Raw genomic sequence first — 12,049 nt, 5'->3', positions numbered from 1 at the left:
AAGGACAATGGGGAAAGAACAGACAGAAGGCCAGCCTGGGACAGACAGAGAGTATTCTGTGCCATAACAGCACTCCCTGGATGTGTGAGGAGTGCAAGGTGTTCTGCCTTCAGCTGGACATGAACTGCTTCAGGGAGCTACAAACATATAACAGCCTGCAACATGGACACTGAAAGCTCCAGGAAACTATTTGTAAAATAGGTTCCATTTCATTTTTGTAATCTCAAAAGTGTTCCTCGTGTTCATTTATAATTGTTTATGAAGAGAAACCTGATGAAAATTCAAATACGTTTCAAATACTTGCCAGATTCAGAAAGTTACATTTCCCTAGAAAAAAAGAGCAAAATAATTTACACAAAAGACATTTTCTAACACATTTATTGATTTAAAAAAAAAAAAAAAAAAGCCAGAAAGGACCTGTCATCATTACAGATGTAAAAAGGGCCGCACACACGCTGTGTCTAAAAACGTGTGGAAAACAGCAGCCGTACCACGTTCATCCTTTTTATTTAACGTTAAGGTAAGCTACCGTCGCACTTCCGTTACTAGCTGACCAAAACCTGCATGCTGCGATGATGATGATGATGATGATGAATTTGCGATAATTTAGCCGTGAGCCCCCTTTAAAAAAATGGGTGACTGTATTTCCAGCACCACAAATCCATCACAGTAGCTTTACTACTTGTGTCTGTCAGCGTCACTCTGGCTGACCCTTCATCCAGATGTTGGGACGTCCTTGACGGCAAAGGTGAAGACAAATACATCAGTAAAACGGACCACTAATAATGGTGCTTTAACAGCGCTAAAACAAAACAACGGCGATAGACAATAGAGCTAAACATTAAATAATAATAATGATGAGTATTATTATTAGTAGTAGTATTAGTAGTATTAGTATCATTATTATGTTGAAATAGCAATGGAACCTTTGTGTGCTATGTTGTTCGGGGGCATTTCATGAATGTAACTCACAACATCCCGCTGTTTCCATGGAAGCCCCAGCCCACCATATTAAGAACGCATCCATGTTGAGGGCGGCCGGTGCTGTGGTGGCGCAATCCTAATGCTACCGAGATCACATGCGTTTAACTGTGCACACACTTCGCTCCATTCAGGTCATTCATGTTCACTTCCGCGTCCTCTCCTGAAAGGATGGCCCGAAGGAACCGTTTTAATTCCACCGTCCCGGATGACGAGTACCTCGGTAGGTCACGTGCTCGCTCCTTGTCGTTGCTGTATACTTGCATTACCTAGCAGCCGTGAGCTATCTAATCATCTCGTCAGTGGACAGCGTGCGTGTCTTTGTTCCTGCGCGTGTATGATCGTGTGTCTGTTTCCGTCACAGCCGACAGTGATGTGTCGTTCTACCTGAGTGACGCAGTGACCCAGCTGCTGGAGCATAAAGAGGAATACAGCCAGTTCGGTGTGATCCGCTACTTTGCTGAATAGTATGTCACACTCAACACACAGCTAGTCTCATAGTTCCTCTGGCCCGGGGATGTAGGCTTTGGGAGGGTAATAAAAAAGCATTTGGAATAGCAAATCTCCTCAAAGATAATATTGGAAAAGTACAAAATATAAGGTAACTAGAATTAATAGGTGTACAGTATAATCACAATCATTCAGTTGCCATTGTAGTTTCTTTTGTGGGAAATGTATACTAAAACAGTGCTATTATATGAGAATGTGTTTCATTCACAATATACATGTGTACAATAAAACACTCAGGGAGCCAGGGATGCATACGTGTCTTGTTCACTTTTTGGCTTTAATGCACAGTACGTAGCGACTGTAATCTGAACCGTGAGATGTCGCTACAAAACGAGTTTTAAAAGCACAACTGTCATATCTGAGAGAGTGGGTGGAAGTTAACAACATGTAGTGCATCTTGTGTTTCATTTCGTATCCAACAGATTACATGGATTTTGAGGTGGATTTCTTCTTTTTTTAATGAATTCCTCTGTGTGTGCATGTTTGTAGTTTCAGCAGTGTAAAGAACAGTAACCACGTGCTCTTCAGAGAATATAACTACATCAGGGCCACTCCCCATAACAGAGCCTCCTTCATCAGAGTCTTCTGGAGATGCTACAGACAGATCGGCAAGAGCGGAGGTCAGTGAGAGCCAGAGACGATTCAAATGGAAGCTTGGTCTGTTTTTATTAGTTTTATTGGTATGGTCATTAAATAGTTCACCCTTTCTCTATATAAGGTTTTGTGTATGTAATTACATAAGAGCGTCTTAGTTATTACAGACTGTTAATAATGAATAATTAGAAGTCTAATATACAGTAGTGTACTGTCATACGTGTCCAAACAATAATTCATTGACGTGTAAAAACCACTAAACTTGACTTGGGTGGCCTGACTGTTCTTAACATTGAAATCTGTGCGTCACTGTTGTCTATTGTGTAACTATAATGAGTTGTATTCCAGACTTACTGTCCATGCTGGAGTACAGGTCGCTGCTGCAGTTATTGTGTCCAGACTTCCCCTTGGAGATGGTGCAGAATGCAGCCAGGTCAGTGCACAGACACACATTTAATGTTGTTTGGTTACCACAACAAAAATATGTATTTTCAATTAGTATGAGGTACATGCTTTAGAGCAAATAGGATGGCCACTCAATACATATTAAAGTACAGCGTAGTCATCATTATTCAATTCAATTCAGTTTATTTTGTATAGCCCAATATCACAAATTACAAATTTGACTCAGAGGGCTTTACAATCTGTACACATACGACATCCCTGACCTTTGACCTCACATCGAATCAGGAAAAACTCCCCAAAAATAACCTTTCACGGGGAAAAAAGTGAAGAAACCTTCAGGAGAGCAACAGAGGAGGATCCCTCTCCCCGGATGGACAGAAGAATAGATGTCATGTGTACAGAATGAACAGCGTTACAGAGTTACAACAAATTCAATGAATATGACAGAAATGTATGAATAATGAGTAGTAGGCATGGACCACGATCCAGACCTCAACAATCCATGAAACAGAAGGAGGAAGAAAGGTGGGGCACCAGCAGGGCCACGGCAGGAGGCAGGAGGCATCAGACACCTCCAGGTCCAATGACCCTATGAGACGTGAAGTCACAAAGACTCCGGGGAGGAAGCAGAGTTAATAATGTGCAATGGAGAGATGTAAATTCATCCATAAGGAGAGAGAGAAGATGAGATAGGTGCTCAGTGTATCCTAAAACATCCCCCAGCAGCCTATAAGCCTATAGCAGCATATCAAGGGGCTGGACCAGGGCAAACCTGATTCAGCCCTAACTATAAGCACTATCAAACAGGAAAGTCTTAAGTCTATTCTTGAATGAGGTGACTGTGTCTGCCTCCCGGACTGAAAGTGGAAGCTAGTTCCAAAAAAGAGAATTTTTAAATGTGATTCTTGATTTTACAGGGAGCCAGTGCAGAGCAGCTAATACTGGAGTAATGTGATCTCTTTTCTTAGTTTTTGTGAGTACACGAGCTGCAGCATTCTGGATCAACTGGAGGGATTTAAGAGATTTATTAGAGCAGCCTGATAATAAGGAGTTGCAGTAATCTTGTCTAGAAGTAACAAACGCGTGAACCAGCTTTTCTGCATCTTTTTGAGACAAGATGTGCCTGATTTTTGAAATGTTAAGTAGATGAAAAAATGCAGTCCTTGAGATTTGCTTCACGTGGGAGTTAAAGAACAAGTCCCGATCATGTAGGTAAACTAAACAAAAATATAAATGCAATACTTCAGTATCAGTTTAACTAAAATATCTTTTTGGATTCACACAAAAGGCTTATTGCTCTGAACAAATCTGTGTTAGTGAGATGCTGATGGACAGCAGGATTTGTTTTACACAGGTGTGCCTTGGGCTGGTCCCAATAAAAGGCCACTCTAAAATATTCAGTTTTATCTTAATAAAACCTTTATTATTAATAATAAATAATAATCCATTTAATTTATATAGTGCTTTTCTAGATACTCAAAGACACTTTACATTATACACCGTAGACACAGCTACGGGGAGCAATGCAGGGTTAAGTGTCTTGCTCAAGGACACATCGACTAGGGCGGGGATTGAACTGCCAACCCCTTGATTGAAAGATGGGCATGCTAACCACTGACCCATAGTCGCCCCAAATATTATTATTATTTGAATTTATTTCAAAAGTGTATATATTTTTGTTCAGTGTATACTTCTGTATACTGCACATGCCAATGCAATATATTACAACAACTCTAACAAGAAAATATGATCATTCATTGTCTTCAGAACCTTTTTTGTATTTGATTGTGTTGCATGCCACTCCTATATTTTGGTTTTTATGAGCATACAGTTTTTTCATTGACATGTTACGCTGGACTTATCTGCTTGACAGAAGACTGGTATAAACTGTGGACATCTCCTTGTCTTCTCTTGTCCTGTAGAATTGTTCTGATGGACGATGCCATCGACTGTCTGATGTCTTTTTCTGATTTCCTTTATGCCCTCCAGCTGCAGTTCTACTACCCAGGTACAATAACAGCTAATGTTTCATATGGCTGTGTACAGTATACATTCAGTTCCCTCAGTTTGGAAGTAACTATTACTAACATGGGAGTGTGATATTGGAAAGTTCACCCCAAAATAAAAAAAGACATATTTAGCCTTTTACTTTAAACACTTTAATGAAACATGGTTCACATTAATTTGACCACGTTTCCTGATGATTTTAGGCTCTTCTATTTTTTCAGATTGTAATGTGGAAGATTCATTGTAACAGTGAGCCTGATTCTCATGTATATCTGCCTGACAGATCATTTATGCTACTGCCAACTGACATGGTTTTGAAGCTATTGCTATTTCTCTCCAAACATCTTAAAGTGAACATATTTATATCCGGGAATAGCCTTAACCCTTACATTTTTCAGGGTGTGTGTGTGTGTGTGTGACCCCTAGTAAGCTCAGCTTTTGTAAAAAAAAAAAATGCGTACAGCCATGACCAAAACAATCTAGTTTGAGCACTACAGGTAAGAGAGAAAATATGTAGTTTTGTATGTTAAATGTTTAAATTCTTACTCAATATAATTTAATTCAAACAGTTTGTCTTTAAGACTATATAGTAAGTGTAATGTGATACAAATGTCCCATATTTTCCTTATGGATTGCTTATTTAATCTACTATGTGGTAAAACTGCCTGACGAAGAGAAAACTCTTGCACAATGGAAGGATTTCTATGTTCAAATAGTTGATATAAAAATAAGAAATGATCTACCATTAGTGTGTAAGGAATACTCTTATCAGAAGTGAGCCATATGAAGTCATATAAAATGTAAATCTGATATTGAATCTATGAGGAAATGCAATGTTAACAGAGTTCCTGGACAGCGTGCTGATGATCTACCAGGATCTGTTAGCAGGGAAGAGTCCGAACACCGTCATCGTCCCCACATCCACCTCCATCGAGCGGCTCCCCTCTGTGGCTGCAGAGGAGAACGACAAGGAGAAGCAGCAGCAGCAGGACGGAGTGGAACCGTCCACTCTGGCTCAGTGTATTGATGCCCTGTGTGACAGGTTCAAATGCAGGTAGAACACACACACACACTCCAGTCCTCACCCACTGGAACCAGACATCATCTAGAAACTGTGATATTATAGTGTGCATAGTATTCACAATAATAATAATGATACATTTTATTTATATAGCGCTTTTCAAAATTCTGAAAGACACTTTAGAAACATTCATTCATTAATCATCATAAAAGAGCTCTACACTAAAAACACATTAGTCAAACATTTAAAGCAGTTCTAACAAGGTGGGTTCTGATTTGAGATTTTAATATAGAAAGATCAGTGGATGAGTTTGGGAAGAGAGTTCCAGAGGGAGGGATTTGTGACCGATGATCATCATGTCAGATTGATCACAGTTGAGTTTAAGGAAGTTGGTTTGCATCCATGATTTAATATCAGTGAGGCAGTTGGTCAGTGGAGGACAAGAAGAGACGTGGATGGTAGGAGAGGCCCAAACATGTGAAATTGAAGTCAGAAGAATTAGATTAAAGCTCCTGTCCTATTGTCTTCTTTCCTCCTGTCCTATTGTCTTCTTTCTTCCTGTCCTATTGTCTTCTTTCCTCCTGTCCTATTGTCTTCTGTCCTCTTTTCCTCCTGTCATATTGTCTTCTTTCTTCCTGTCCTATTGTCTTCTTTCCTCCTGTCCTCTTGTCTTCTGTCCTCGTTTCCTCTTGTCTTCTGTCCTCGTTTCCTCCTGTCCTATTGTCTTCTGTCCTCCTGTCCTCTTGTCTTCTGTCCTCGTTTCCTCCTGTCCTATTGTCTTCTTTCCTCCTGTCCTCTTGTCTTCTGTCCTCTTTTCCTCCTGTCCTATATTCCCCCTGTCCTATTGTCTTCTTTCCTCCTGTCCTCTTGTCTTCTGTCCTCTTTTCCTCCTGTCCTATTGTCTTCTTTCCTCCTGTCCTCTTTTCCTCCTGTCCTCTTGTCTTCTGTCCTCTTTTCCTCCTGTCCTATTGTCTTCTTTCCTCCTGTCCTCTTGTCTTCTGTCCTCTTTTCCTCCTGTCCTATTCTTCCTGTCCTATGGTCTTCTTTCCTCCTGTCCTCTTGTCTTCTGTCCTCGTTTCCTCTTGTCTTCTGTCCTCGTTTCCTCCTGTCCTATTGTCTTCTGTCCTCCTGTCCTCTTGTCTTCTGTCCTCGTTTCCTCCTGTCCTATTGTCTTCTTTCCTCCTGTCCTCTTGTCTTCTGTCCTCTTTTCCTCCTGTCCTATTGTCGTCTTTCCTCCTGTCCTATTGTCTTCTTTCCTCCTGTCCTATTGTCTTCTTTCTTCCTGTCCTATTGTCTTCTTTCCTCCTGTCCTCTTGTCTTCTGTCCTCGTTTCCTCCTGTCCTATTGTCGTCTTTCCTCCTGTCCTCTTGTCTTCTGTCCTCTTTTCCTCCTGTCCTCTTGTCTTATGTTTTCCTATCCTCCTGTCCCCTTGTCCTCCTGTGTCCTCTTGTCTTCTGTCCTCCTGTCCTCTTCTCTTCTTTCCTTCTGTCTTCCTGGCTTCCTGTCCTCTTTTCCTCCTTTCCTCTTGTCCTCTTGTCTTTTGTCTTCCTGTTCTCTTGTCTTCTGTCCTCCTGTCTTCCTATCCTCCTGTCCTCTATCCTCCTGTTCTATATCTTCCTCTCTTCTCTCCTCCTGTCCTCTACCCTTCTGTCTTCTGTCCTCCTGTCCTCTTTTCCTCCTGTCCTCTATCCTTCTGTCCTCATATTTTGTGTCCTCCTGTCCTCTTTTCCTCCTGTCCTCTTGTCTTCTGTCCACTTGTCCTCCTGTCCTCTATCCTTCTGTCCTCATATTTTGTGTCCTCCTGTCTTCTGTCCTCCTGTCCTCTATCCTTCTGTCCTCATATTTTGTGTCCTCCTGTCCTCTTTTCCTCCTGTCCTCTTGTCTTCTGTCCTCTATCATTCTGTCCTCCTGTCTTCTGTCCTCCTTTCCTCTATCCTTCCTTGACAACTGCAATAGTGAAGATGAGTATGCAGTTGGAATAACGGAGAGTGTGTAATTACATACGCTTCCTCAGCCCGACCTTCAGTTTGACAGTCAAACTGAAGGTCGGGCTGAGGAAGCAGCAGGTTGCTCTCAGCACACGGGACAAGAGACAGATCTTAACCCCGATGTCAGGGCAACGCCCATCCCCATTATATTTATACCACCGTCAAATAACATGATTATAACTAAAGACGGACCATGTGTTGATGATGACCTGACCAGAAATGTAGTGAAACTGAGTAAATAATAATACTGTATATAAGCTATGTTACAAGCGCCACATTTGTTTTGGATGGAAATAGCCAATCCTTTTAAATACATGTATTTGTGGATTTCTTTATATTTATTTAAAACAAGACATATTAGTCCGTGCATCTGATGTATATTTGTGAATGACATTTTTTTTCACATGTGTTTTTTGTTTACATTTACATATAATGATAACTATTTACATGTGCATTGAAAACAATATTTTAATGGCGAGAGTCATTTCTATATAAATCAAGAAATACATTTGTGAATCTTTCTGTGTGCATTCATTAATATTGAGAGTGATCTGACCCCGTAGTGTTTTGTCCCTGTGTGAAGTCATCCTCCCAGGTCCTGTATGAGGGAAGTACTTGGACAGACTAACAGAGTCTCTTACGACAGCTTCCTAATGAGCCTGGCTAAACACGAGACTATCAACCAAACTATTGGTAGGTTTAACATTACACAGTCGGAGTATTACTACTGACATTTACTCAAAGACTGTAAGCCCAAAGATAATCTTTCAAATGTTCCAGTCTGATGTTACTTTCTACCATTCTATAAATCTGTATCCTTCGGACATTTTTTAAAAATGTTTTTGGGTCATTGGTTCAGTTCTTTGCAGTCTACATTACACTGTAACAATATTAATGCACTATACAACATATAAACTTGTTTAACATCCAAATATGAGTGACCACTGTCATTTTATGAATTACAAGTTAAATGAACTAGTACTTAACAGTTTGTTCAATTAGTCCATCAGTTCTAATAGTAAACATCCAATTTAGTAGACATACTTGAGATTGAGTTCACTCAATAACTGTTGACAGACAAGAGCTCCTAGTTAAGCTGGACTTCCAGTAATGCTTATTTGTTCACTAGTAGTTTCAAGTCTGATCCTTTATATGCTATGTGGCCTAATTATAATAGTGTGTTCATCTCATGCATGGAAGACCAGCATTCACTCTCTTTTAGTTCTATTTTGGTCTCTCCTAAAAAATATATATATATCTGTCTCTTAAACTGCTAAATCCTCCATTGTATTCACCAGCCAACAGCTCATTTAGTTTGTCTGTGGGGCAGTGTGTTTATCAGAGAAACAAACAGCTGGCTACAGGGGTTGATGAGAGAGTTGACACTGAACAACCAAACAGCCAATGGGCTGTAAAACCAAAACAATAATCTAGAATCTAGAGCTGCAGAGTTGGCGACAATTATCTGTGTTCACTTTAAAATGACACAGAATCATTAGATCTCACACACATTCGGGGACTATGCTTTAAAAAGTCGAATGTTCTCTTTCTGCAGGAGCCTTACCTAGCATGGCGGAGTTTCTCATCGATCCAGAGATGGACCAGGAACTGGACAAACTGTGAGAGCACATACAGTGTAAACTGTATCATAATACACAAATACTGTCACAGTTTAGCTTCCATTCTCCCCACTCTGTCTCTCACTCACCTAATCAGCTCATTCAGTGCACATGGTAGTTTTCACCTGTTAGTCACACCCATCTCGTCCATCAATTACAATTACATGTCATTTAGCTACTAAATTTAGCTACTAAATGACATGTAAGATTTAGATTTAGCTTGTATCCAAAGCGACTTACAATCATGTTACATCATACACCGTAGACACAGCTACAGGGAGCAATTCAGGGTTAAGTGTCTTGCTCAAGGACACATCGACTAGGGCGGGGATTGAACCGCCAACCCCCTGATTGAAAGACCGACCTGCTAACCACAGTCGCCCATCACTCTCACCTGTCCACTCTGCTGCGCCTACTCCCTCTGGCATATAAGACCCAGCTTCACTCAGTCACTGCCAGATCGTTCTCTGTGTTATGCCAGACCATTCAGCACTGTTCTCCACCTTGCCTCTCCCCCCGGTACGACCATGCCTGTTTGGACTTCTCCACCTTGCCTCTGCCCTGGTAACCACCATAGTCCTCTGTAGCCGACCCCGAGATTCCTGCTTCCCTGTCTGTTTCCTGCGGTGTGTTCTGCATGAATAAATTCTTGCTCTCCACTCACTATACTGTCTCCGTCGTATTGCATTTCGGTCCTTTCAACACCTGTTACAAATACATTAAATATATTTGAACAGCTTTTCTTTTTCTTTCCTTCTTCTATTTGGTCATTTTATTGTCCTCATTTCCTTTGTCTGTCCTTTACTTCCTGTCCTCTTTGATGTACATGTTCTCACTTCTGCTATCATCCTTTCTTCTCTTAATATCTCGTTCCTTTTCCGGTGCTGATCAGAATTGCCCAGATCTCAGTAAGTCCCAGCAGCAACAGCAGCGGCAGTGCGGTGGGGGGGCTGAAGGAGGTGCAGAGGAGGGCTTCCCCCAGGAGGAACATCCACCACAGGAGGAAGATGGAGGTGGAAAGCGATGGTTCCACGGAAGAGACGGACTCCTCTGAAAACTGACCTCTAATCTTTCACCAATCTGTGACATGTCACCTTCCATCTGAAGTCTGAAAAACTGTAGTTTACTGTAATCTTACCAAACCGAATGTTTGTTTTAATTGGCAGTAATGATATTACTTTGAGCAGTATAACCAAGGTCAATATCAACAGTATCACTCCAGTGTATACTCCATTTCAAAGTATTTATAATTGCACCTGAATTTCTGTTGTTGCCATGTTAGTGATACCATAGTGAAACACCAATACAATAGTAGTTTTAAGTACTGTATGTTATTATGCAATGAGACCTGCAAAACAAAGCAGGTCTCATTGCTGGTTTTACAGAGTGACTGGAATAAAAGATAGGAACCTGTCATCTTGAGGGTAGAATTACTGATTGTAAATGCTTGATATTTGATAAAAGGCTACACTTCTTTGCAACCCTACCTACCTTTTCATTACACTCTGGGTGAATGTAAAGCATTTCTGCTGCTTGAAATCCTTCCCGTAAGGGTGGCCACAACACTGGACATTAATGTGTGAATATATCTGCAGAAAAGCTGACCTCACATCCTCTTACAACAATAACACAGAGTGAATTGGGTCTAACAACCGTGTGACCCGGGGCGCCGTTTCATCTGTGTTCACTGTTTACTCCTTTTGACTCAGTTACTGAGGTTTTTGTTTGTATTTGGTCTCTTTTAGCTAGATTAGTGTAGCTCTTCCTTTTAATGGCCCTCTTGTGGTTATATTGGATTTATTTGTTCTAAACAGCATCCACTGACCCTTATCTTTGACGTTGCAGTTGTGTTTGGCCTTAAGAGTTTCTTGTAAATAAAATAAATTAAATCATCAATTAAAATTAAACTTCTAGGATATAGAACTGTCCAGTTAGGAATTTCAATTTCACCTGCTTTTGTGCAAATAATAATAATAATAACTTTATTTATATAGCACCTTTACAATTTGCTTTGACAGCCAAAGTAGCAAAAGCAAGGCAATAAAACAACAGAAAGACCCAACAAAGCAAGACAGACTAATGTAAGAGTTGATCAAACAGTACAATAGATGAAACATAACAACAATCAAAATTATCTAAGAAAGAAAATAATTGTGTAAATAATAGAATAAAGCAGTAAAGCGACAACGTCACATTAAATGTGTTGTCCACAGACCATTTGTCTCTCCTTATCCTTCCTGGCTGATTTTTCTTGAGTTTAGCATTTTGCTAGTGCCCTTGTCACTACTGGTAGCGTGAGGTGGTACCTGCAGTATATGCAGGTTTACAGGTAGTCAAGCCGCCCCAAGAAGGTTTGCTGTTTCTCCCAGTACAGTCTCAAGAGCGTGGAGGAGATACCAGAAGACGGGCCTGTACAGGAGGAGAGATGGACAGGGCCGTAGAAGGGCAACAACCCAGCAGCATGACCGGTGCTCTTTGGTGTGAGGAGGAACAGAGAGAGCACTACCAGAGTCCTACAAAATGACCTCCAGGGGGAGAGCATAGTCCGGGGGGCAGACACAGTCACCACATGACTTTCCTCTTTAATAGTGCTTATAGTTAGGGCTGAATCAGGTTTGCCCTGGTCCAGCCCCTTGATATGCTGCTATAGGCTTATACGCTGCTGGGGGATGTTTTAGGATACACTGAGCACCTATCTCCTCTTCTCTCTCTCCTTTTGGACGAATTTACATCTCTCCATTGCACCTTATTAACTCTGCTTCCTCCCCGGAGTCTTTGTGGCTTCTCGCCTCACAGTGTCTATTGGAGTGCATAATTACACATTACTGATGCTTATTATGAGTTGTTGAGTTTGATCAGCTCAGCTGTGATTAATATTTTCCACTTTGATTTTAGGTGTGATTTTAAATTGACAATTACACCCA

General features: G+C 40.9%; 1 protein-coding gene across 3 annotated transcripts; it reads left to right on the top strand.

Annotated features, from left to right (window-relative positions):
• The first annotated feature begins 977 nt into the window (after window positions 1-977).
• c6h11orf49 (chromosome 6 C11orf49 homolog) lies at window positions 978-10,541 on the top strand. 3 transcript variants are annotated; one of them, XM_034534076.1, is made up of 10 exons: window positions 978-1,204; window positions 1,346-1,448; window positions 1,981-2,111; window positions 2,434-2,518; window positions 4,413-4,498; window positions 5,341-5,551; window positions 8,090-8,199; window positions 9,062-9,125; window positions 9,607-9,689; window positions 10,018-10,144. In XM_034534076.1, exons 1-10 carry the CDS (start codon window positions 1,123-1,125, stop codon window positions 10,035-10,037), a joined length of 975 nt encoding a protein of 324 aa, XP_034389967.1. In that variant the 5' UTR covers window positions 978-1,122; the 3' UTR covers window positions 10,038-10,144. The 3 variants fall into 3 exon arrangements, with proteins under 3 accessions (XP_034389967.1, XP_034389968.1, XP_034389966.1); XM_034534077.1 differs by lacking the exon at window positions 9,607-9,689 and adding an exon at window positions 9,703-9,751 and having other exon boundaries at window positions 10,018-10,057; XM_034534075.1 differs by lacking the exon at window positions 9,607-9,689 and having other exon boundaries at window positions 10,018-10,541.
• The last annotated feature ends 1,508 nt before the right edge of the window (window positions 10,542-12,049 follow it).

The sequence above is a fragment of the Cyclopterus lumpus genome, chromosome 6 (genome assembly GCF_009769545.1).
Source record: "Cyclopterus lumpus isolate fCycLum1 chromosome 6, fCycLum1.pri, whole genome shotgun sequence".
Classification (NCBI taxonomy): Eukaryota; Metazoa; Chordata; class Actinopteri; order Perciformes; family Cyclopteridae; genus Cyclopterus; species Cyclopterus lumpus.
This window is presented reverse-complemented; position numbering and strand designations above follow the sequence as displayed.

Excerpts from the sequence above, each read along its gene's own strand:
- c6h11orf49 (XM_034534075.1), top strand. The coding sequence starts at position 1,123 with ATGTTCACTTCCGCGTCCTCTCCTGAAAGGATGGCCCGAAGGAACCGT. Across the intron at positions 2,519-4,412 it reads ATGGTGCAGAATGCAGCCAG|AATTGTTCTGATGGACGATG; the intron begins GTCAGTGCACAG and ends CTTGTCCTGTAG. Across the intron at positions 9,126-10,017 it reads GACCAGGAACTGGACAAACT|AATTGCCCAGATCTCAGTAA; the intron begins GTGAGAGCACAT and ends GGTGCTGATCAG.